The 25,697-nt window shown below is 43.9% G+C and overlaps 3 protein-coding genes across 3 annotated transcripts; 1 reads left to right on the forward strand and 2 right to left on the reverse strand.

The window, feature by feature from the left end:
* Positions 1-494: 494 nt before the first annotated feature.
* LOC123103275 (pre-mRNA-splicing factor 38) lies at positions 495-5,538 on the forward strand. Its single transcript, XM_044524806.1, has 6 exons — positions 495-960; positions 1,068-1,189; positions 1,319-1,409; positions 1,869-1,998; positions 2,081-2,166; positions 4,861-5,538. Exons 1-6 carry the CDS (start codon positions 671-673, stop codon positions 5,324-5,326), a joined length of 1,185 nt encoding a protein of 394 aa, XP_044380741.1. The 5' UTR covers positions 495-670; the 3' UTR covers positions 5,327-5,538.
* A 144-nt stretch (positions 5,539-5,682) lies between these two features.
* Positions 5,683-12,926, reverse strand: LOC123103274 (RNA pseudouridine synthase 4, mitochondrial). The gene is made up of 10 exons (XM_044524805.1): positions 12,555-12,926; positions 11,005-11,076; positions 9,988-10,128; positions 9,856-9,903; positions 9,687-9,764; positions 9,070-9,183; positions 8,875-8,967; positions 7,795-7,906; positions 6,481-6,527; positions 5,683-6,393 (listed from the first exon to the last, which is right to left on the reverse strand). Exons 1-10 carry the CDS (start codon positions 12,891-12,893, stop codon positions 6,031-6,033), a joined length of 1,407 nt encoding a protein of 468 aa, XP_044380740.1. The 5' UTR covers positions 12,894-12,926; the 3' UTR covers positions 5,683-6,030.
* Positions 12,927-15,681: 2,755 nt separating this feature from the next.
* On the reverse strand, positions 15,682-21,810 carry LOC123103276 (triacylglycerol lipase 1). The gene is made up of 9 exons (XM_044524807.1): positions 21,520-21,810; positions 20,250-20,360; positions 19,925-20,065; positions 19,342-19,452; positions 19,116-19,259; positions 18,995-19,035; positions 18,840-18,919; positions 17,359-17,454; positions 15,682-16,168 (listed from the first exon to the last, which is right to left on the reverse strand). The coding sequence occupies exons 1-9, from the start codon at positions 21,706-21,708 to the stop codon at positions 15,837-15,839; spliced, it is 1,245 nt and encodes a 414-aa protein (XP_044380742.1). The 5' UTR covers positions 21,709-21,810; the 3' UTR covers positions 15,682-15,836.
* Between the last annotated feature and the right edge of the window lie 3,887 nt (positions 21,811-25,697).

The raw sequence follows: 25,697 nt of genomic DNA on the forward strand, positions 1-25,697 counted from the left end.
TTGTGTGTCGTAGTCTAGCCGATGGTGCTTCGGTATCAATGACGTAGATTTGGTTATCTCGTCGACTCGAGCGGACGTCTATATGTGACCGAGCCACCATCTTCTACTCATCCAGTCCGTGGATCCTTTGGGATCAATGTCACCGACACTTCCCGCTTGTGTGTGTGGATACTACTTTCTTGTTTCATTGACAATGCGGAACTCCGGCGTGACAACATCGTTGTGCTATTGCATGTGTGGAACGGAGTGGCAGGAGGATTCTCCCAGGATTGGATCGTATCTTATTATTTATTTAGTACATTTTTCTTATAATGCTGATGTTTCATTAATGCAGAGATTTGTCTTTTTAACAAGAAGAGAAAAGAGTGTAAAATCATGTTATTTGAAAGTGTAATAGAAGGAAAAGAAAAATAAACTGCATTGTACTCCCTCCGTAACCAAATAGAGCGTTTAGATCACTTTGTTCTTTGTTTACAGAGGGAGTATTTTGGTGCCGGTGCCAAGGTCGGTTCAAAAGCTCCCGCGGGGCTGGCTCGTCTACTAGGGTTTTGCCCGCAAACCCCAATTCCAGTCCCCGTCCCAGTCCCAATCCTAATCCCGCCCCCACCAGCGGAGCGGCGTAGCCGCCGCCTCGGCCGCCCTCGGCGCCCGCGCCTGAGAGCCGGCGACGATGGCGAACCGCACGGACCCCCTGGCCCGGAGCATCCACGGCACCAACCCTCAGAACCTGGTGGAGAAGATCGTGCGGGCCAAGATCTACCAGAGCAACTACTGGAAGGAGCAGTGCTTCGGCCTCACGGCGGAGACCCTGGTCGACAAGGCCATGGAGCTCGACCACACCGGCGGCACCCACGGCGGCAACCGCAGGCCGACCCCCTTCCTCTGCCTCGCCCTCAAGATGCTCCAGATCCAGCCCGACAAGGAAATCGTCGTCGAGTTCATCAAGAACGAGGACTACAAGTAATTCCCTCTTTAACGTATTCGTCGATTCCGTCCTCTACCTCTACTGCTTCTGGTAGGCATTGAATTGAAAAACCGATGCCCTTATCTTGTTGTTTCTGCTCTAGGTATGTCCGGGTTCTTGGGGCCTTCTACCTGCGCCTCACTGGCACCGTCGCCGACGTTTACCAGTACCTCGAGCCGCTTTACAACGACTACCGCAAGATTAGGCAAAAGCTCAGCGATGGAAGTATGCACTCCAAATTTACTTCTTTTGATATCACATTGTTACTTATGCTGGTAGCTAGCTAGGTGTATGAGATGTCAGATTTGGGGGTATGCGGTTATTTTACTCATTGATCATCTGTATTCGTTTCAGAATTCACGCTGACACACGTTGACGAATTCATTGACGAGCTCCTGACCAAGGACTATAGCTGCGACACTGCCCTCCCCCGCATTCAGAAAAGGTTTGATTTTCTCTGTCCCAAACTCTGCCGTGCAGTTGAAATTTATCTTGTTTGCGACATCTGCATCTACCCTGCCATCTGCTACTGCTCAATTTCTCGCTGATGTTTTGAGACTAGCGACATCTTAAAAAGATAGTTACCCCTTTTGAGATTGAAGCTGTTCACTGTTCTCTCTGTGTTAAAGATTGGAGTTGATGATTGTTCCCTCTCTGTTAAACACATACTCCCTCCGTTACAAAATAGATGACTCAACTTTGTACTAACTTTGTACTAAAGTTAGTACAAAGTTGAGTCATCTATTTTGGAACGGAGGGAGCAGTTGTCATGTGTGTTTCAGTAATATGTTTTTGGTTTAGAGATATTTTCTTTTGACCGCTAGTCAGTAATCTTAAATACAGGTTTGCCTCTTGATGTGCTCCAGATGCTTCACAAATTCATTTTTATGAATATTTTCAACAGATGGATCCTTGAAGCTTCTGGAACTCTAGAACCTAGAAGAAGTGCACTTGAAGACGATTTTGATGAAGAGGAGGAAGATAAGGAGGATGGACAGCCTATGGACGTAGACGAGCCTAACACTCGTGAAAAGGTGAGCATACTTGCTAAATGATCTAAATCAATTCGCCTAATTTGTTGACCAGAGGTGTTGACTTGTTTTAACGTGTTAACAGGACCATCTTCGTGGAAGGAGCCCCACCAAAGAACGGGATAGGGAAAGGGAGAGGGACAGAGACAGGAAACACGAAAGGCATCACAGGTATCTGCTATATATGAATTGCTTGTTACATAGATGGTTTGTCAACGACTTATCTATTGTTTCTTGAAATGCATCTGTACTGCTCTCGTGCTTAAGGAAGAATCAGGTGTGAGCTGATTGGTTAATATTCATCGGATGCCAAGTTTTTAGTACTCTGTTTACTGTGTGCTTTGGGAGTTCAGGCCAAGGGATGTTCTGTTTTCTTATTGGTTAAGGGTCCAGAAGTAACCTATGTTTCACTGATTTTACATTGATAAATGTTGGTGACGTCATGCTTAAGACATATTAACTTAGAAAATATATACTTAGAAGCCCTAAGCATTTTGCTATCTTGGTTTTGTTAACTGTAGAATATATATAGGAAAATTACCACATCCGTGTAAGCTATCCTTTTCATACATGGACGTGACTCAATAACACAAAACCAACAAGCAGAGTAAGAGCTTCTGGGGCAGCCATGCACGAGCAGGTTCACTTGTCTTGTATCACTGCACAAGACTGAAACAGTGACTTTCTCTTTATTTTCTTTTGATATTGTATTACTTTTAGCTATAGAGATTGTACTGGAAGCTGTTGCTGTATCATTGCAGCGTTGCATTGCATATTTGCACACTTAGTACTTACTGCCATGGCATGTTAATGTCAAGAGCCATTGGTTGATGAGCTGCTTCCTACAGTGAATGTTTGTGGCCCTGCCAGGTTTCTCTGCACTGATAGTGTGCAGTTGAGAAGTATGATGTGCCAAACAGATTTAAAATCACAAACTGGTCCAAATTTGAAATTTTCGCTTATTGAAATTTGCTATCTTATTCGGATTTATGTTAAACTTTATCATATCAGTTTCATCACATCCTCCATTTTTCTGCCGCTTACAACCTTTTGAGTTTTTGAAATGAAGAGCTCTTGCTTGTTTTTGTATCTGCTTTTATAAAAACATGTAAGAAGCCTGTTTTAATCGTGTCTAAAATGTATAGAGCCTCATAGAATTTTGTAGCGGTGCCAGATGGGTTTGCCAACGAGTTATTGTAAGTGTTTTCCCCAAAGCTTAATGTGCCTAGCATGCATATTGCTCTTGCATGAAAGTAAAAATCAGATAAGAGCCAAAGGAGCTTATATTCATTTCCGGCAAGTTTTGAGTATGATGTTGATTTACACGCTCTTTGAGAGTTCAAGTCACCGATGTTCTATTTCTTCTTACTGGTTAAGGGCATAGAAGTAATCTCATTTTTTTTTCATGTTGATACATCATATGTATTAGTGATGTCATGCGAAGCCACATCAATTTGGAAAATATATACTAAATTAGAAGCCATAAGCATTTTGCTATCTTGGTTTTGGCAACTAGATTATATCCAAAATGCAAATAATCTGAGAGCAGAAATTGCAAATCATTGGAAAGTATGCAATGTAAAAATGCTAAGAAGGCCAAAGAGCAGCGCAGGAGCTTTTATTATACTCCCTCTGTCCCATAATGTAAGATGTTTTTTGACACTACACTAGAGTGAAAAAACGTCTTACATTATGGGACGGAGGGAGTAGTTGTTTAATCCTGGAGATCATACTGGAAGCTGATGCTGTAGCATTGCAGTTGCATTATTTTGCATACTAGAGTTACTGCCATGGCATGTTAATGTCAAGAGCCATGGTAGGCAAGCTGCTTCCTATAGTGAATAATCATGGCTCTGCCAGGTTTCTTTGCACTGATAGTGTGCAGTGAGAAGTATGATGGACCAAACAGATAGTTCTTATCCACAGTGGTTCAAATTTGAACATTTTGCTTATCGGTTTTGTTGCTCTTGTTTAGTCCATGTTAAGAAGCCTTTCTTTCATGTATAAATGTATAGAACCTGATATAATTGCATAGCTAAGCTTGATGCTCTGCCTAGATAAGATCAGTTTGAGATTTGTTTGTTCATAACCAAATGAAGAAAAGGATTCGGTCATTTTTGGAAACTCACTTTTTAAGGATGTATTGAGATACTGCCTAAGGGTTTAACTTTGGATTATGTCATAAAGAACTGTAATGATTTTTTTGATAGCTGGTCATGTTCATTAGCTGTGCACAAGTGTACGATGTTCTTAACATTGAGCTACTTTCTAAGTTCAGTAAACTACAGTTATTGTTATGGTTTCCCCTTAAGCATCTGTGTGAACTTTTGCCCATTTTATAGCCTGTAATTTTGTAGACTTATTGTTTGAGAAAATAAACTCATATGGTGGAGAGTACTGTAGGTGCTTGCGTAAAAGTAATTATGTGGGTCAAAATATTTTATCAGGGTTGGACAGATTTGTTTTAGGAATGGAAGCCTGATAGATGTTCAAATGTGATAAGATCTTAAAAAAGTACCTGCTTTGTAGACATATCTTTCTGAAGGCACCAGGTCCATTTAATTGTCATGTAAATGGATTTGATTATTTGGCCAGAGGTTTTTCATAGGTATGGGGAATGGGGGCAATTGCTGAATAACTATTGATCCCTTGTTTCTCGGCATGTTTTGTCTATGGTTTTGAGGTGCTGACATGTGACTAAATGATCTGTAGTTTCTCAGCATGTTCATTCTGTGGTTTGAGGTTACTGACATACTTATGAAAACTTGGTGTGATGTTTCTCTGTGATACATGCACTAGCTATCAGTGTGTTGATTTGGTCTCTACATAATGACTGCCTGTGCCTTTTGATCTTTGTTTTTCCAGGGACCGAGATCATGACAGAGATCGGGATCATGACAGGGACTATGGAAGAGGCCGGGAAAGAGATCGAGACAGAGATAGAGGCCGTGAAAGAGATAGAGAGAGGGATAGGGAACGAGACCGTCACCGGACCCGAGATGACGATTACAACCGAGATCGAGACCGGGATGGCAGGGAAAGGGAACGCCGGGACAGAGACCGTGGCAGGCACAGGAGTTGCTCAAGGAGCAGGAGCCGGGATCGGCGTGAAAGAGACCGTGAAGTGGGAGAGCTCCGTAAGAGGCGTGGCCGTGGTAGTGCCAGTCCTCCTCGAGGGCGTGCCGAGGATGGTCCGAGGGAGGAGCCTAATAAGAAGAGAAAGGAAAAGAAAGAGAAGAAGGGCAGCGGGAACGGTCCAGATCCTAATGATCCAGAGATTATAGAGATGAACAAGCTGCGTGCATCGATAGGGTTGGGACCACTGAAGTAGTGGCACATTGCTGTAATGTATTTTGAAGCTCCAAGCTTAAAACCAACAAAGGATTAGCTAGCATTTTTCTTTTAACACTGCAAGCTTGTCAAAATACCCTGTAATGTAACTTTGGCGGTTTGGCCTGCTTTTCTGGCTCTACCTTCCGCGGTCTTTTTTGCATTTTTCTTGAGACACAGTGAAGGCTGATGAAGGAAAGCATTTGATTTCAACTGTATTGTGTTGACAAAATCGACTAGATATTTCTGTTCAATAATTTGTCATATTTTAGTGAATAAGCTGCATCCTGTGCAATAATCGTGCCAAGATGAGATGTGCAATAAGCTGCATTTTGACCATGATATTGGTCAACTGTGTCATACAATTTCATGCTCAGTGATTGCTTCATACTTAGCTGACAAGATGTTAGATACATATAAGATCGTTTATAGATCACTAGTGATCTACTATAAACGATGTTGCCGATTGAAAACAATGTAACCATTAAAGTACATCCCTTGAGCGTTAAGGCTCCAAACAGAAAATGAAAATGTGGTGGATAGTGAATTCCCTAACAAAAAGAAAAAAGGAACCGCTGTCACTGTGCTATAGTACTAAAATGAGATCTTTTGGTGAACTTCTGTGGCTATAGTCTTGAGCAACACAGCATCTGTATCACAGTAGGTCGGCGTAGAGAACGGACAGACTCAGACGCCACTCTTCGATTACTTGTCAACGGACTTCAAAACCTCCCAGCTCAGCCGCATGTGCAGCGGCAATGGAGCAACGAAGCTGAGCTTCTCGAGACCCGAGAAGTCACGCTCGGCGTCTTCAGACTGCAACCCTTGGACGGCAGTTGAGATATCAGGGAGCATCATCTGCTTGCAGTGCAGATGCAACTGAGGCTGCTCCTCCGCGACGCTCCCGCCACCCAGGACAAGGCCAAAGGGAAGCCTCTGCTTCCTGAGCAGTTCCTCGTCGACGGTTTGCGGCACGGGAAGAGGCGTCCAGTCCTGGTGCGCTTGCCGCCCGTACTTGTAGTCCCCTACGATCGGCGTTCCGAGAACCTCTGCACAGTGGACTCGGAGCTGGGCGGGTTTTCAGGAGAAATCAGGTTTTCTAGTGGTGAGTGATTCTGATACTTTGTAAGATCTTTGTTCAGGGATTGAAATTACCTGATGCTTTCTTCCAGTAAGAGGAAATAGTTCCAACCAAGTGAACCCTACAATCATTAGCAAACCCCAATGATATAGAATGATGATGGTTAATACTTAACACTCCATGTCATATTGGCATTCTTTTTCTTGGTTTGTATACTCATCACTCAGGGCAATCTAAAGATCACACTGTAATGCTAGAAAAACATACAGAGCAATGTTGCCATATGAATATTTTACTTTTAACCCATTTTACCTTGCTGCCTATGCTCTGGTTTTCACTAACTGTTTTTTTTCTCCACATAACATTTCACACTTGTTTGATGCACATCCTTCCCAAAATGTAAGGCGCACTTGACTTCTCACGGTCTTTGAAGCACAACTTTGACTACTACTCCCTCCCTTCACAAATATAAGATGTTCCAACTTTTTTGTGAATCGGATTTATATAGACACGTTTTAGTGTGCTTGTTCACTCATTTCAATCCGTATGTATTCCATATTGAAATATCCAAAACAACTTATGTTTGTGAACGTAGGGAGTGCTATATAACAAAGTATACATATTGGACATATATGAATGGTATTTGTTGTATTTATCCTGCAAAATAATTTTATGCCCTATGTAAAGGACAGACCCAGTGCATAGAAGCTCCCACACAAGGTGGGGTCTGGGGAGGGATTATAGGAACCTAGTCTTACCCCTGCAAAGTGCAATGCAGAGAGGCTGGTTCGAACCCAGGACCTCTTGGCACAAGTGGGGAGGACTTCACCACTGCGCCAGGCCTTCCCACATAAGGTGCGCTTAGCTTTTGATGGTCTTAAGTCTATGATTTTGACTCGATTTTTGTTTACAGTATTGTTTATGAAATTAGTATGAAGACATAGGGCATAAAATTAAGCGCACCTTATATTTTGGGAGGGGGGAGGGGGGGGGGGTGCCTTTTAACTGGAGTAACATAATGCTGTTACCATTTTATACAGTATATTGTGATGCAGCGGAACTGCAAATTGATGTCATGCATAACTGCATAAGTTCTAATGTAATTTATCATTATCTACTGGTAAAAGGTAACGTACTCATATAAAAGTGTGTCATGTTGAAACTAAATCGGGGTAAGTCTGTTTCTCATCACTATCATAAGTCTGCACGTGACTTGTAGTGTTTGGCATTCTTACACTACTGGTCATACTGATTCCGTTATGGTACTGAATTATCATATCATATGTTCAGAAGAACTTGAGATCTTGACATAAAACTGCTACCAGTAATTTACTTTGTAAAAGAAACTAATGTTTGTTTTTCAATAGACAAGATTATTGTTCGCCTACCTCGGGGGCAAGATTCAATCACTCTGTATTCTGTCAAAGCATCCTGAACAGACGTAGTATTTGGACCAGCTCTAACTGTCAGACGCTCAGACTTGCCATCTTGTAATAAAACCTGCAAAAAGCAGACCTCCATAAAATAATACGACATCCGCTGATTTCTATCGTGGCACCCATGCCTTTTAAGATTATAACCTTTTAATTTTGACCAACAATGTCCCCAGCAATGTATAGGTTTCATTGTACAAAACTTGTACCATCAGATTTGTATTTCAAAGTACTTCTAAAAAAACACTCGACGCTCTGGGAATGAAACCTGAAGGCATTGCTTTTTAGGTCGAGGAAAGGTCCTGAACACTGGCTCCACCCACTATGGTGGCGCAATTGGTGATCTGACACGCATAGGGAACAAACTAAGCGAGGGGCCTTTTTTGTGAGAACCGGCCTGGTTGGCAGCCCCACACCTGGAGGTCTTACCACCATGTTAGATGCACGTTCTCTTGAAGTACTTCTCAGGTAGTCACGATTTTGCAGTTATTAAACAATCCAACAATATATCATACACGAAACTAATGGTCATCACAGTCACGCGAAGCTAAACCACACTTCATACAAATAAACGAAGGGATACAAATCACAATAATGATCAAGGTATTGGATGAACAAACGACGTAAGAAAGAACAAAGAGTTCTGAGCATGAGATGGATAAAATGACATGTGACTGAGGAATATCCAACTTTCGGATAGAGGAAATTGCCCCATACTCCTGTCATTTACTAAGGTCGCAATCTCCCACCTACAGTACACAATTCGGTAAATACCAAATGTGAAATTCTATAATTGAATCACCTGTCTACACTCAATTAGTTTTCTATTATTTTAAAGTAAAACAAATTTATATCTTAACTTATGGAGGAAAAAGAGGATGTGTCTTCTTGTTAAGTAAATATCTATTGTATCTGACTTGAACTCATTGTTTATTTCTGGCTACATCTCTTGTCAGTGAAGTTGCACGTTTCAAAACTATAAAGAATATTTTTGCTAAATAGAAACAGCAAAGGAACAACGCATATTCTACAAACCTTCGCAAGTGGAGCCGAAAGTAAACCCTTGGGATGTCTAGGTGTTCCCATAACAAGTGCAACATATTTTCGTTGCAATACTTGTTGAGTACCCTTCAACATAACATATATGAGTATCAAGATAAGTATATAATATGGTGCGGAATTCAATAGGAGCATTGAAAAACACAGTAGAAGTTACACTGAACTACTTACATCAGCTAAAGCATCAGCAGTTTTCTCACGAAAGATAGCATGCAAAATGGAAGCACTAAGTTGAGTTCTACCCAGAACAAGGACGCCGCTACAATCCCTATCAAGTCTGTGGACCTGAAAAGCAAATGAGGGCATCAGCAAACATGCAACTCTACGTATATCAACACAAACAAGTTGTTTATCCAAATATAGCAATACTACAAATGGAAAGAGATCTTGAATAATTATACAGAATATATTACTTATCGAAAGTATATAGTACAGTCTTAATTTACATGAATGTAAACATGAATTACCAACAGAGACTTACAAGTTCTAGTTTGAATCAGAATACAATGTTCACTGAATTGAGATAGGTCTACCTTGACAAATACAAATTCAATCTTGTGCTCCTCTCAAAAAAAAGTTTAGTAGCACAACACTACCCTAATCATTATCTTCTCAGAATGCTTAGGGTATGCCTTTATCCTAATTATTACGCTCACATCAATGACAGGCGATTCTATACTCCCTCAGGAAGTACTTTTTTTCCCAAACGAAGGAGATACAACAGGCAAAACTTCCATGCTTACAGCCTTTGCTACAAGTGAGAAACAACTGAACTGTACCGAACTCACCAGGCGAGGTGCATCAGAAGAATTTTCTTCAAACATCGGGGCAAGCACATCTATACTGTTTTTTATGCCAACACCACCCTCCAAATAGAGAAACAAGAAAACCTTTATTATGCACTGTAAAATCTTATGAGAAATCAGGCAAAAACTAAGCCTGCATAAATTCACCTACTTGAACCGGCATTCCAGGGGGTTTGTTGACCACAATGATGGCTTTATCCTGAAAGAATTCCAAACACCAGCGAACATTATTTACCACCCAAATCAATTAAAATAATCTTTTAAATACAAGAAAAATCAAGACCTTGTAAATCTCAAGGCTACGTAAAAAATCAATCTCATTCCTGTTATCAAATTTCCTGGCCTTCTCAGCAACAGGAGATTCTTGAATATTAACAGGTAGAAAGAGGGTATCGCCAGGTACTAGGTGATCTTTCGCCGAAACCTTCAACAATGAAACAAAGTCACATACTGCCAGAGCACTCAGGACCAGTAAAAATACATGCTCTCTTATCTCATCAGGCATGGTACCAACTAAGATTTACAGTGCTATATAATCTCATCCCACATCCTATAGTGGTACCACATACTCCCTCTGTACCACAATACTTGTCGTTGGGGGAACTTGTACTGATTTCCCCCAGCGACAAGTATCCCCCAGCGACAAGTATTGTGGTACAGAGGGAGTATGTTTTATGCAGTAACAAAACCAAAACACAGAGCATATGTCAAGGAAGAATCAGGCCATGTAGTATGGGACAATGTGATATGATGGATGAAGAAATACTGGAAACACCCTTCAAAAAATACTGGAAACACAACATCATATGGAGAAGGCAGGCGAAAAAGGGAAAATCGAGGCTCAACGAATTCTTTCATATTTACCCGAGCGACCATACAGCAAAGAGTATGAACATTATATGTCTGGTTCCAGTAATGACTTCCAGTAATGACAGAAGTATGAATGCGAATGACTGATACATTGGGTTTTAGTGTTTTACACTATCCCTTGGGCTGGTATTGCTGTTATATGTGTCATTATCTGGTCATGTCGACTGGAGTGGTTATATTGCATTTTAGAAACAATGGTAACAAGTTACCAGGTTTCTCAGTTAAGTATTACGTAAAAATAGGTGATGTTCAAATTTATTATCTCACTCGACAAATTCAGTTAATACCATTATTCATGTATTTGACTGATGAGTGTGTATGTGTCTGCAAACCAGAAAAGTACTAAGTATAATGAGCTACAAATGATACAACACAAATATTTCTAATTTAGACTGCTAGGTATATCTAATTCACACATTGTATTCGTTACCCTTCTCAACCGGAATTGCTCAGCACTAGCATCTGTGGAAGATGTCTCAGCAGTCACAGCATTCTTCTTAACCTGTCAGTCACCAAACACAATTAAGATCTTCTTAATATTCTTTCTATTTTATCGCTCATGGAGAAAAATAACTAATATCACAGTAGTCGTTAAGAAAGCATACAGTTTACGGTATTTAAAATAAAAAACATAGTAGATTTCTAATCTACTGCAGTTTTAACATGCATTTTCAAACAGAAGCCTGCTCTAGATTGTTCTTAACCAAGATTAAAATAAAACAAAAAAAACTTGAGTACCTCAGACCTACAAACAGTATCCAGCAAGAACGCCTCATGTTCTTGCATGAATACTCAGTTCACAACAAAACTCTGTCTGCACAGTTTTCCACCACCTCAAGTATATATTGGTGGTAAGTGGTAACAAAACGGGAACGCTTTGCTCTTTGGCAAATTTGTGCATGAGCAATTGTTTATATTTTTAAGTAATTCTTGCTGCAATTATATTTAAATAATTCTAGTAACAATTCTAACCAGCCTTCAAATGTTGATGGCCTGATGACGTTTTTCCAAATGTTGGTATATGAATCTTGTTGAAGTGTATATGTGGATGGCCTAGCCCTTTCCATAAGTTCAGACTTTTGGTTGTGTTGGCTAGTGCATGAAGCTTAACATGGTATCAGGGCCAAAGGTCTTGAATTCAAGCCCTGGCTTTCGCAATGTATCCAAAAAAATTGCTGTGGCCCCCTTTGTGTCCATGTATAGGCCTCTTGAGCTATACCTTGGTGGTGTGAATTGCCTAGCCCTTTCCATCAGCTCGGACTTTTTGGTTGTGTTGGCTAGGGTATGGAGCTTAACAAATCTCTCAGTTTAATAAAAAGAAGCATGCCATTTTGAATTAAAAGAGGAAACATACTTCCAAGCAAATATGTGAATCATACAGTGTGCAGTGTATTATTTCAAGAATGCTGAGATGATAAGTTGATAACTATATCATTTATCATCTGGTAGTTTATGAGTGCAAGTGCATGCACACAAGGGACAAACTTACACCCAGTAGGAAAAACTAAAAATATCTGTTGATCAGATACCAATCTATTCATGAACTACCAAGTGAAACCTCCACCGCTTGCTTTGTTTGGAAGTACAACAATATATAGAACAAAAAAAATGCAAAGAAGACATAGCACGCCACATATTTGCTGGACAGCAGGAGCCATCCTTCCAGCCAACAGGCTAGAGAAACTAAGCCTGCACTGCTGCCTAAAACGAGCCATCTCAGCTCCGATCAGAGAACTGGATTTTGAGGTACTGTAAGTAGGGTATTCTATTGAGAACAACTCCAACGATTGTGTTTCCTTCAGTAGCCTGAGGTTCTGGATAAGTAAGGTCTTTTGTGCATGCAAGTGCAGGAATTCAACTCAGCGACCACACAATAGGAGCGAGCAATTAGATGATCGTGTAAAGATTAGGCAACAAACTCCTTTTTTCCATAAGAGGAAGCAGTTCACTGGCGCATTTGGTCGAGCATGTGGTGCGCACCTTGCGGAGGCGGAAGAGCTTCTGCACCAGCGAGGCGGGCAGGTGGGGGCAGCATCGCCGGACCCATCTGATGGCGGTGGAGTTGGAGCTCCCTTCTATCTCATCTCCTCCCTGCCCTCGAAAAATGGCTCTCGCAGCGGCGGCGGCATCGACCGGCGTGAACGGGGGGAGCTCCATCCAGCGGTTCTTGTTCCCCTTGTCCGGCCGGCCGCTCTCCTCGCTGGTAGAGTCTAGAGCTTCCTGCCTCGCTGCTGCGGTGGCTAGGCCGGCGTATGGTTGCTGCAGCCTTGCCACCGCGCCGCCGGCCGCCAGCCTTCGGAGTAAGAGGAGCGCCGCCATTCTCGTTGTCGAGCCGAGAAAGACTTGGTGCCTTTTCTCTGGGTATTCCTAGCCGTCGGATCCATTTGTACTCATCAAACGAGCCTCCAAATGTTACTTCCCGCCAAAAACAAAACAATATTTGCGTGAAATGTTTATATTTTAACAGCACGTAAGACATAATGATTGAATTGCTCCCTGATTTTTGAGATATAATGAATGTAAAATAATAAGACTAAAATGCATCATAAGTCCTAAAACCGAGGTGTGTCAATTTAGTCCTATAACTTTTATCCGTATTTTTATGGTCTTATAACTTTGAAACTGTAGTTTTTGGTCCTAAAACTATTAAAGGTTTCAGTTTAGTCATATAACTTCAAAACTGCAGTTTGGGGTCCTAAAGCGAAGATTGAAATACGGGAAGCCCGAGAAAGCCCGCTCCTCTCCCTCCCGACCGCGACCGCGTCACCCCCGCGAGCGACCGGCCGCGCCCAACCTCCTCTTCCGCGCGCCTCCCCCCCTTCCTCCCTGCCGCCGTCGCTGGCGCCTGCCGCGGGCCTGGCCCGGGCGATGCTGGTGGCGGCGGCCCCCTGGCTTTTCCCCTCTCGGGTATCCTCCGGCGCGGGAAGGGGCGATTCCGGGCGGCGGTCCTGGGCGGCGGCGGGGGTTCCTAACACGAGCGGGGGCGGGCTACTGGGCGGCGGATCGACGCGGCGGCGCCCGCTCGGCCCAGATCTGGGCCCTTCGGGGCCATCCGGGCCTAGGCAGGCCGGCGGCGGGGTGGGTCTGTTTCGTGGCTTCTGGGAGGCATGGGAGAGGCGATGAGCGGCTGGGTGCTAGCGGCGCCATCACCGGCTTGCTGCAGCGTGGCCAGCGGGGCTTAGCGGGCCCGTTTCGGGCCTAGCCGGGCCAGGGGTGGCCTGGCATGCCCTGCTGCCGCGTCCGACGGCTACCGCGACGGTGCCGGAGGCTCTGGCCTCCTGCACGACGGCGGTGGAGGTGGTTCCCTCCCGTTCGGCTACGGTGTTGCTTCTCCCTCCGCGGGGCGCTTCTCTCCGGTCCTCTTGGCCTCGTGTTGGTGTTTGCAGTGAGGCGGCGTGAGTGGTGACGCAACCGCGATGGCACATGGTGGTGGGCGGCGGTCTGGCTAGTCGGCTCCGGTCCGGTTAGGCGGTGGGGTTGGAGTGCGGGAGAAATCCTTGCCGGTTCTTCGACTCCGATGTAGTGACACCTACGGGTGTCACCATTCCTTCCTGAAGGGTGTCGGTGATATCCATCCCCCACCTCCCTCCGCGTGCCAGGGGAAACCTAGGACATGTCCGGGCAACAGCGTCGTCAGCGCCGCTTTCCTTCTTGGAGGTGCTGCTTGGTACGTGGCAGTTCGGAGCCTTGGGCTGTGGTGGTTTGTTTCTGTAGGGCGTAGCGATAGCGGGTCATCCGCGCTTTGTCGAGCTGTCATTGTTGGCATTTGTTTCTTCTTCTTTTTCTTTTGGGCTTGATATGCTGCTCGCCCCAGCGATCCTTGTATCGGTGTTGGTTGCTTTGGAATACGGAGCGGGGAAACCCTTTTTCGGTATATGTTTGTTCATCTCAGTTCCTAAGCTTGCATGTTCAACATCTATGTTGCATTTTGTTTCCTTTCAAATGAGCCATTTATATGTGTTACTTCCCCAAAAGTTATCCATACGCTTCCAGGTCGCAGAGTGTGCTGCAACCTGCACGCCCATCACCTGTGTGGCCATGAGTTGCAGGGTAGCCTCGTTGAGAGGTTTGGTACGGTAGCCGGGGAGACCATGAGCTAGTCGGAATGGAGAACGACATCCCTCTCACTCAGCCTGCCCGCCGGATGACCTCAAGCCAATCGGGATAGAGGACCCCATTTCACCCCCCCCCCCTCTCTCTCTTATAACATCCTTGTTACCCCAACACCTCTGCTGTAGAGTTGGTCATGCAGGTTGTTATTTGGGCACGAGCATGGCCGCATGTGTGACTCAAAACCGTAGTTTCGAAGTTACAGGACTAAATTGACACACCTTCAATAGTTTTAGAGGCTAAAACTGCAGTTTTGAAGTTGTAAGACCGAACTGACGCACCTCCAATATTTTTGAGACTTATGATGCATTTTACTCTCGAGCTGTACCCTCTCTATGAAAAAAGCAATTACATTGGTTTATAGTGCCTTTCAGTAACGATTTAGGTCGCTTAAACTGTAGAATTGTTGAATGACTACTCTACAACACAATACAAATGTAGATGCCCATATACACCCATATATATTCATCCATATGAACGTGAAAAGCCGAGCCGATAAATCTTGAGATTGACAAAGTCACCACAAATGTCTTGTAGTCCCTCCGTTTCCACCTTTCTAGAGATTTCAATAGACTACATACGAATGTATGTAGACATATTTTAGAGCGCAGAATCATTTATTTTATTCCATATTTAGTCCATATTAGAATCCCTAAAAAGACTTATATTAGGAACATACTATAACTCTAAGCACACATCATAACACCATTTCAATGATTTTAGTAACTTCAGGGAGGATTTTTGCAGAATTTCCTGTCTTAGTCGAGGCGCACAAAACGTCACGTGCTCAACATGCGAGCACTAGTCAACCCTCTCCAACGCGATCAGACAAGTTAATGGACTAGTCCATATCATTCTGCAACTTAGTGGACTAAAGTGATTTTGTAGGATAAGTTCCTGTGTCTATGCTTTATACTAAAGCTAGTATAAAGTTGAGTCATTTATTTTGAGACGGAGGGAGTACTATATTAGCTCTAGTATACACAAGAGGAACCAATTGCACAACCCAGCAAGCTTATATACAGTTTCATACTATTTCTTGAGATGTACAATCTCATAATATACATAAATAGTGGTACCGTCAATCTCGTAAATCCAGAAAAGAGAAGAACTGTACATATGTATTACACACACCAGCGTGCAGGACATGTCCTAGTAGCTACTGTGCAATGATCCATTTGCCCTAAGGCGGAGGAACCTCATCAAGTCGACATAAACATCATCTTTGGCCTTCACGCTCATGACGAAATCAATGTGGCCATAGCCACTAATGTATAGCAGCTCTGGCGTAGATCTCAGCTCTTTGACGGTACGCGCGACATCAGTGACATCAGCCAATGCATCAAGACCTCCGTACCCCATCCACATCGGCAGTGATTCTGGTATGCTGCTTAGGTCAAATGGAGGGGGCAACAGCTGGCCGTAGTGCCTTAGGTTTCCCCACAATCCATAGTCGTACCTTGCGAAAGTGCCTTTCCTGATCACTGCATAGACGAAATAAAATCCCTGCTTTAAGATGACTAGAAAGATTGTTTTAACTAGCCAGTAACTATTTCTGTAAGCAATACTCATGCTTTGAGAAATGACCTAAATGCAATATCAATAGCAACAACGAAACAGTCCTAATTTTAGCAGCAAAGCAACTGCAACGAATGAAACTCTGTAGAGTTGCCTTAGTTAATTCATACTGTTTGATACTTTCATGCTGGTCCAAGCACAAAGTAAATAGCAGTTCGGTTGATACTAACGAACTTGGATGGTATTCAAGTGAACTGAAAGCTTTTGATGCTACGTACCATAACTGGGAATCTTTTAGTAGTGCATAACCAATTTCTCAATTTGGAATTTTGCTTGTTGCTATTTGATGCTATGTTCCATAACTGGGAATCTTTTACTGGTGCATAACCAATTACTTAGTTTGGAATTGTGCTTGAGCTCATAGCAACAGGTACTCTTGTGGGGTTTTTTCCAGATAAATAAAAAAAAACCTTTCTCTACCGTGGACTGAAGTGAATGGTAGAAGTATGCCATATTTTCGTCATCAAAGTTTTAAATCCATCAACTTCTCAGCTGAGCTGAGCTGATCTCTATAAACTATTCTCCTAACAGTATCCAAATCAACTTCGTTCCTCAAACTGGTATGAACTCATGCTAATCAAGTGTTAAGTTACTACCCACTCGACCATGTCTGAACAGTTGGGGAAGCGATTGAAATCCTCACCATTGGTTGTGCAAATCTACATCATCCAATGGTCTTGGAGGTTATACATCCACCATCACAGCTATGAGATGGCAGATGGGACGAGTCCTGAGTTACTGATACATGCCGGGACAATAATGGTCCATGGAGGGAATTCTATGTGATGCCACTCTAGAAACCACCCTTTCAAATTCCTACAGCTATAAATCAATTAACTTGCCTGCATTCTACACTTTTAAGATTATGGAGATGAATGCCCATCAGAAAGACCAAAAGTGCTTGCATGCAAGTGCAAGTACACGTGCACATTCAAAAGGATTGAAGAAATGGAGGCCAATTTAGGCACTGTTTGCAACTCTCAGTTATAAACTACTCCCTCTATATTTTGGTACAGAGGTAGTACAAAGTAAGGGGAAATAATGTTCCAAGACATATTGTCTAAACGACTTAAGAATTAGACATGAGAAAACATACTCTGAAAAAGATGATGCAAGTTTTTAGTTGATGATGGATGAGGTTCGTACTCCAAGTAATGGTCAATCCGTGATCCATTGAAGCAACAATTTTCCCCTGAAAAAGTAAATGAATTAAATCAAAACAACAAGAAATTAAGAATGCAGTTCAAATATACCACAGCGTAAGCAGTCAGCACAGCTAAAATGTGTTAGTTCATTCATCAACATCCCTTATGATGTGATCTATTTAGATCTTAAATAGGTAATTCCATTCGTGTGCATTTCCAATAAGGAGAGACACTAACTTAGAACAGACAGTTCAACTTTGTTTCAGGATGTAAACTTGTGTGCCACTATCAGAAGTAGCATGGCATGTGAATTCTACTATTACTGAAACTCGATACAGAAAGTTAACTTGGCGGTGGCTCAAATATGCCACAGCATAAGCAGCCAGCACAGCTAAATTGTGTTAGTTCATTCATCTACATCCATGATGATGTGATCCATCTAGATAATTAAATAGGTAATTATATCTCAGTTCTAATAAAGAAAGATACTAGCTTAGAACAAACAGTTTGACTTTGCTTTGAGATGTAAAACTTGTGTGCCACTATCAGAAGTATCATGGACTGTGAATTCTACAATTACTGAAACTCAAAACAGAAAGTTAACTGCACCCTTGAAATTAAACTCGAAACTGAGAATGCCAGTGCTCTAATTGGATGAGAGCAGACCCCTGATAAAAGTTCAAGCATAACCTGGCATGCACAAGAACTGGTCTAGGCTCCACAAATTAACATAACATTGTTGACATGCCTTTTAAACACCTAATCTTGCAATCCATCACCATTGCCATCAAATCTGTCTGTGTGATAATGTACGGTGCATTATTACGACACCGAATTTGTCTGTGATAATCCACCATCATCATCTGGAAGCAGCGAACGCTGCTGCCTTCAACAGTGACAAACCCGGCATCGTTATGCTGCTAGACAAAGGCAAGTTTGTAGGGTAAGGCAGGTGTGACTGGCCTACAGGTGTCATCACCGGCGGAGCTTACCGCTTAAGGCGTGGTTCGTGTTGTCGGTGTTTCGGTCTATTCAAAGGCCCGTTGAACATGTTACTTTTTCTATCTATTGAGTTATCAGACACAAGACTATTACATTTTCTCAAGATAAAAATTGTGAGCACAACTGCCTTACAAGCTCAGTAACTTATACTCCCTCCGTTCGGAATTACTTGTCTCGGAAATGGATGTATCTAGTACTAAAATACGTCTAGATACATCCATTTCTGCGACAAGTAATACCGAACGGAGGGAGTAATATACACAGTTTCAGTATCTGGATTATTTGGGAATGGTTATGTTCTAGTGCATATAAAATGTGTGTTTGGACAACAGAACAGTAGAACTCAAGCAATATCAAATTTAGGACAATCTCACCTTTTCTTTATAGCAAGTAAAAATCTATAAAAACTCCGAAAGAAACAATACAATACCTGTTATCGAAGACAGCAAATCGTTGCAGTCCACATGTCCATCATCGCATATAGAATCTACTATTTGAACTCCCATATCGCTATTCATCGAGTTGGACAATTACAATCACACCCAAAGAGAAAAAAAAGGAAGGCTAGGGAAAGAAGTGCCATACCTCCGGAAGTTCAGCTGATGGAAGCCCATGGTAAGAAGCATCTATGTCAAAGCTCACCATAAGTCAGTTTGGAAGTTACTGGCATTTATTTGGTGGATTTATTCAAAGGATAGTAAAGCACCTGGTCAAGATGCATGCCAACTGCTCTGAGAACAAAACTAGCACTAACATGATCAAGGTAAGAAATTGGACAAAGAAGTGCAGCAGCGCTAATCATCTTTGTGATTTCAGGCAATGTAAAAGCAGCCAAACCCATAATAGTTCCCTACAAGAAAAGGAAAATATTTATTACCACAATTTTTTGGATTCACAACAAACATTTCTCAATCGAACCCCAAACAGCTTACCTGTGAATGCCCCACATACAAAATTTTGGACTGCCTAACTGTATAAACGTAGCTTAACATTGCCAGAAGATCATATTCAGCAAGCTCTTGCCAGCTCCAATCCCAGAAAAGCTGCAAAGCTCCCACAGTATTTGGTCAGAATCAAAGACTAGAACCAGTTTGTAGTTGCTGTGCTGTGCTGCCCTCACAATGGAATCTAGTTACATACATGAATTTTACTAATTGCATTTATCATGGCTAGAATGTGCTTACAACTGTATATCCAAAACTAGAAAAAGCTTCGGAAAAGCTCACCGCTGTCAAGCGAGCCTAAACCATAGGGATCATGGACAGGTCAGGGAGCACATTATGATCTGTATTTGTGTCTTAAAGCACATGTTATGCAATTTCATCCACAATTTTAATAATGAAAATCTTCATTTCGAGTGACTTCCAGGTTCTATAAAGGTCAACTCCACTTTATTTTTACTACTATGCAATTGGGTGAATGGTCAAATCAGAAGACTTACTGTACATACCCAATTCATTCCTTGTTTGCAGAATGTGGTGTTTCATAATGTAACTTTCTATAGAGTACACTCACCTTATCATGCACAGTGAAAGTGGAATGGCCTTTACTCCAACGTGTTCCACGAACATTTCCAATCCAAACATCGAACCCATTATCAGCAAGGATATATCCAAGCGACTGTTCAGCAGAATTTATGAACCATGTATCTCCTCCCTGTCAAGGATATAGACAAAGCAAAAAACATTTTAAAAATAGAGGTTGATGCGATTGGACAGTGATTGTGGCAATTGAAGATAAGAACTGCATTATCTAATGAAACATCCAGATATGGAACAAACTGCAACTGTAACATGATACAATCAAAAGCTATGTGAGAATGGCTGTAATGAGAAAAAACCTGAAAAAGACCATGTTGAAGAAAAACTGGAGGTCCAGTATTGTCTGCAATTCCATTTTTGCCATGTGGAATATGCTGAAGAGATAAAAGAAAGCCATCGTTTGTTTCAACCTGCAAGGCCAAGAAAATAATAAATAAGATCCATATAAGAAAGAGTGGCGGCCACTCTACATGTCAGTAACAGGGGGAGCTTTCTGCTACAATTCACTTGGTGAGCTTTAAAAGCAGGAATGAAAGGAAAAGAAGGACACTAAGTTTTTAGAAAAGGTTCATGGCGTTTGGTAAAATACCTTCAAGATTAATTGATATAAATACACGTAAGGACACATTAGTTTTGGTCTCACTGTAGGATATTAATAGTGTTTTAAATCAAAAATCAAGATCCCTCTTCCTTCACTCTGGCATCACCGTGTGCAGAAGCGCCATCACCATGTACCATGTGATACCAGGATGATTGTGCAATCAATGATTTGACAATAGTTGGTGACATTATCGCAAGACATCTGTGCTAAAGAAATGAACCTGCAAGCGGGTATTTGCACCATAAAATGGTGTTAACAAGTCGGAGTCATTTATCACAAGCCAGCTCTAATGGAAGAATGTTTACTCAAGATGGATGTGACAATGCCTATTGTAGAGTTGTGCCCTGAAACTAGGAATCGAAGAAGAGGAGTGTAAGCACGGTCAACCAGTACGTTTGTCTTTTGCTTGGAGTTGAAACAAAGGATACGGGCTACTACTTTGCCTGAGAGTAAAGGAGCTCCATGACACAAGTAATTGCTGCTCCAGTTCACTTGAGACACACTCTTACATTTATTGCTTATTTTTTTCCCTGCGACGATTGCATTTTCTTCTCTTGGAACGGGACGTGAGAAACAGACTTTGGTGGCTCTACACAAGCCCAACTGGGACCAAAATAGTATCTCGGCCATTTCATTTTCACCTGGCAAGAAAACAGAAGGACATTGCCGTGTGAATGCACGCAAGCCTGCGTATGGACACGGAACAATTCGGCTCCCCCGATCTACCTTGGTTGCTAGGCTAGCTGTTCGATTACCATCCGGATAGACACAATCGTGGCTCAACTCCAAACGGATAAGTCAACGAGTAAACAAACCTCCCCCTTCCATTCGCTGGGGGGAAATGGTCGAAATCGGCATGAAAAGCACAAGACTAATCAGCAGTGGAGGAACGGAGAGGGGAGGGATGGGGGGAAGAGGAAGATGTGCAGTACTGTACTACATATACTAGCAGCAGGGAACGTACGTACGGTGTGCTCGGTACACGGGTAGCCCAGCGGCAGGAGCAGCTGCCCGCAGAGTCCGCCGCCGGCGTCGCCGCGCGGCGCGGCGTGGCGGAGGGCGGAGGAGGCGTGGGCCGCGCCGGAAACGCAGGAGCAGAGGAGGAGGAGGAGGGTCAGGGCGAGCGCGGCGGCGGCACCTCCTCCCGGGACCGCCATCTCCTTCGGTCGGGAGTCGGGAAGGCAGAAGCGGCGGGTCGAGGGCAGTTGGCAGTTACACACGCCACACGAGCGAGATTCTGCAAAATGTTTTATTTGGGCGCGCGACCGACGACGGATACGTAAAGGATCGGCAGCCGCACGGTTTCTGTTTCATCGTCAAATATACTCCCTCCCTTCCACAATATTAAGACATTTTTTCAAACATCAATTTCTTTACAAGAAGACGCATGTTGTGCCGTGTCCATGAGTTATTAGACGAGCATGGTACATGGCGAGGTAACTTGTTGTGCCAGTACTTTTTGCCGATCATGTACAAGAGATTTTGAAGATCAAGGCCTCACCCCGGTTGGGAAAAGATATTCTGTCATGGGACACGAAACAGAACGACATCGTTACCGTGTGTAGTGCGTATCGATTTGTGCTCGAGGTGACGCTTTGTCCCTCTTCAGTCGCGGCGAGCAGGGCATCAGACGGGCGACGTGACGTCTAATCATTCTCATGGAGTTGTCATGCTCCTTCAAAGGCTATGTATTCGAATGGAGAATTGCAACTAATACTTTGGCTATGTGGGGGTAATAAATTTGATCGGTATTATCGAGAAATTTGATTTATGTCCCCTATGTGGTCTTGAGTGAGAGGGCACACTTCACGCCTTCTGTAGGTGCCCCAATGTGGTCAATATCTTTGGAAGGCCATGCAAAAGTATGGTGCATTCCGAACATTCATAGTGTGCGTCACAGTGGGCCAGAGTGGCTTCTGGATGTGATCTCCGAGCCGAACAAAGGTGACCATTTAGGCCTGTTGATGGTGTCGTGGAGATGCTCGCCCGCCCGCAAAGAGGCGACTCATGACCCCCCCTCGGTTTGAAGTATCTAAGAAGGTTCCTACAGAGCTATGCTACATTGTTATTCGGTATCCAGTACTGCCGTTGATGAGGGACGTGTAGCCCCTATATCACATGTGAAGCCCCCACATCACGAATCATGCATGTGGTAGCTACCCCCATGAACTGGGCGAAACTCAATGTTGACGACTCTTTCTCGGCCGAGGATGAGAGAGCAGGGGCTAGAATGATTCTCCGGGATTATGATGGGGCGATCATCGTCTCAACGCTTCACTCACTCTGGTTGTGCCCTGATGCTTTGCACGCTGAATTAGTTGGATGCATGGAAGGCCCGGCGCTAACACATCAATGGACACATTTTGCAGACCATTGTTGAATGTGATAGCAACAAATGATGAACTCCAGTGAGCAGAACGAGTTTTCGTATGCCATGGTTGAAGAGGCTTATGGGTGAGAGGGAGTATATAGTTATTAGAAGCGAGCAAAATAATGTTACCCACGTTCTAGTTAATTTTGGTAGAACGGAGACCATACAATGGTATGATTTCAATCTGGACCTAGTGTTAGTCTTAGCTTGTGTAGGGAAGAACTTCTTTGCTCTTGAGTAATACTATCGAAATAGGCTTTCGCTCTGCTTTATATATAAAGCAACAAACACAATAAACAACAGAACGATACAAGAAGAAGATGAAGCACTCAAACACGTGGACCATAAGAAAACAGATTGGCATAAAGGTGCCAAAAAAGAACAAAAATAAGAAAAATAAAATGACATGAAGTCGCCGCCGGACAAGAGCGCGCGATAGTATGAAAACTATTGGGGAACGTAGTAATAATTCAAAATTTTCCTACATGTCACCAAGATCAATCTAGGAGATGCTAGCAACGAGAGAGAGGGAGTGCATCTTCATACCCTTGAAGATCGCTAAGCGGAAGCGTTACAATGAACGCGGGTGATGGAGTCGTACTCGCGGTGATTCAAATCGCGGAAGATCCGATCTAGCGCCGAACGGATGACACCTCCGCGTTGAACACACGTACAGCCTGGGGACGTCTCCTCCTTCTTGATCCAGCAAGGGGAGAAGAGAAGTTGAGGGAGAGCTCCGACAGCACGACGGCGTGGTGATGGAGATTGCAGGGCTTCGCCAAGCACTACGAAGGAGGAGGAGGTGTTGGAGAGGGGGAGGGCTGCGCCAGGGAAGGGGTGCGGCTGCCCTCTCTCTCCCTCACTATATATAGGGGGAAGGGGGGAGGAGGAGGCGCCCTAGGGTTCCCTAGGGGAGGGGCGGCGACCACATGGGAAACCCTAGATGGGTTTGGGCGCCCCCACCCCTAGGAAACTTGCCCCCAAGCCGGGAGGGGAGGCTGCCCTAGGGGAGGCGCCCCCACCTCTCCAGGTTACGTGAGAGGGGGTGGGAGGGGCGCACAACCCCTTAGTGTGTTGGGGAACGCAGTAATTTAAAAAATTCCCTACGCACACGCAAGATCTATCATGGTGATGCATAGCAACGAGAGGGGAAGAGTGTTGTCCATGTACCCTCGTAGACCGTAAGAGGAAGCGTTATGACAATGCGGTTGATGTAGTCGTACGTCTTCACGATCCGACCGATCCTAATACCGAAAGTACGGCACCTCCGTGATCTGCACACCTTTGGCTTGGTGACGTCCCACGAACTCTCGATCCAGCTAAGTGTCGAGGGAGAGCTTCGTCAGCACAACAGCGTGATGACAGTGATGATGAAGCTACCATCGCAGGGCTTCGCCTAAGCACTATGACGATATGACCGAGGTGGATTATGGTGGAGGGGGGCACCGCACACGGCTAAGAGATCAATGATCAACTTGTGTGTTTTAGGGTGCCCCCTGCCCCCGTATATAAAGGAGCAAAGGGGGAGGCCGACCGACCCTTGGGGCGCGCCAGGAGAGGAGGGTTCCTCCTCCTAGTAGGACTAGGACTCCCCTTTTCCTAGTCCTACTAGGAGGGGGAAAGGAAGGAGGAGAGGGAGAAGGAAAGGGGGGCGCCGCCCCCCTTCCCTAGTCCAATTCGGACCAGAGGGGGAGGGGCGCGCTGAAATGCCCTTGTTGCGGCTATATCTCCCACGTGTCGAAGCGCGACTTAGAGGCATAACCGCATTGAAAGCAATGTCGCAAGTGAGGTAATCTTCACACAACCCATGTAATACATAAGGGAAAGAGATACATAGTTGGCTTACAATCGCCACTTCACATAATTACATGAATAAAGCATTACATCATCCAGATACAATCAAGGCCCGACTACGGAACCAAAATAAAAGAAGAACCCCAAATGCGACAAAGGTCCCCGATCGACCCCAACTGGGCTCCACTACTGATCAACTAGAACGAAACAACATAAAGGACAAGATCTTCATAGAGCTCCTCCTTGAGCTTGGTTGCATCATCTGCATGGACTCATCGACACCTGCAAGCTGGTTTTGGAAGTATCTGTGAGCCGCGGGGACTCAGCAATCTCGCACCCTCGCGATCAAGACTATTTAAGCTTATGGGTAAGGTAAAAGTATGAGGTGGAGCTGCAGCAAGCGACTAGCATATATGGTGGCTAACATACGCAAATGAGAGCGAGAAGAGAAGGCAAAGTACGGTCGATGCAACTATGATCAAGAAGTGATCCTAAACAACCTACGTCAAGCATAACTCCAACAACCGTGTTCACTTCCCGGACTCCGCCAGAAAGAGACCATCACGGTAACACACGCTGTTCATTCATTTTAATTAAGTTAAGGTTCAAGTTATCTACAACCGGACATTAACAAATTCCCATCTGCCCATAACCGCGGGCACGGCTTTCGAAAGTTCAAATCCCTGCAGGGGTGTCCCAACTTAGCCCATCACAAGCTCTCATGGTCAACGAAGGAATAGACCTCCTCCCGAGACGTTCCGATCAGACTCAGTATCCCGGTACAACAAGACATTTCGACAGGGTAAAACTAAACCAGCAACACCGCCCGAATGTGCCGACAAATCCCGATAGGAGCTGCACATATCTCTTTCTCAGGGCCCACCGGATTGTCTAAACTTCCGGTAGGCCAGCCCAGAGTTGCCCCTGGTGGCCACCGGCGGCTGACAAGTTGGACCAACACTCAGAGGAGCACTGGCCCGG

This window comes from Triticum aestivum, chromosome 5A, assembly GCF_018294505.1.
Source record: "Triticum aestivum cultivar Chinese Spring chromosome 5A, IWGSC CS RefSeq v2.1, whole genome shotgun sequence".
NCBI lineage: Eukaryota > Viridiplantae > Streptophyta > Magnoliopsida > Poales > Poaceae > Triticum > Triticum aestivum.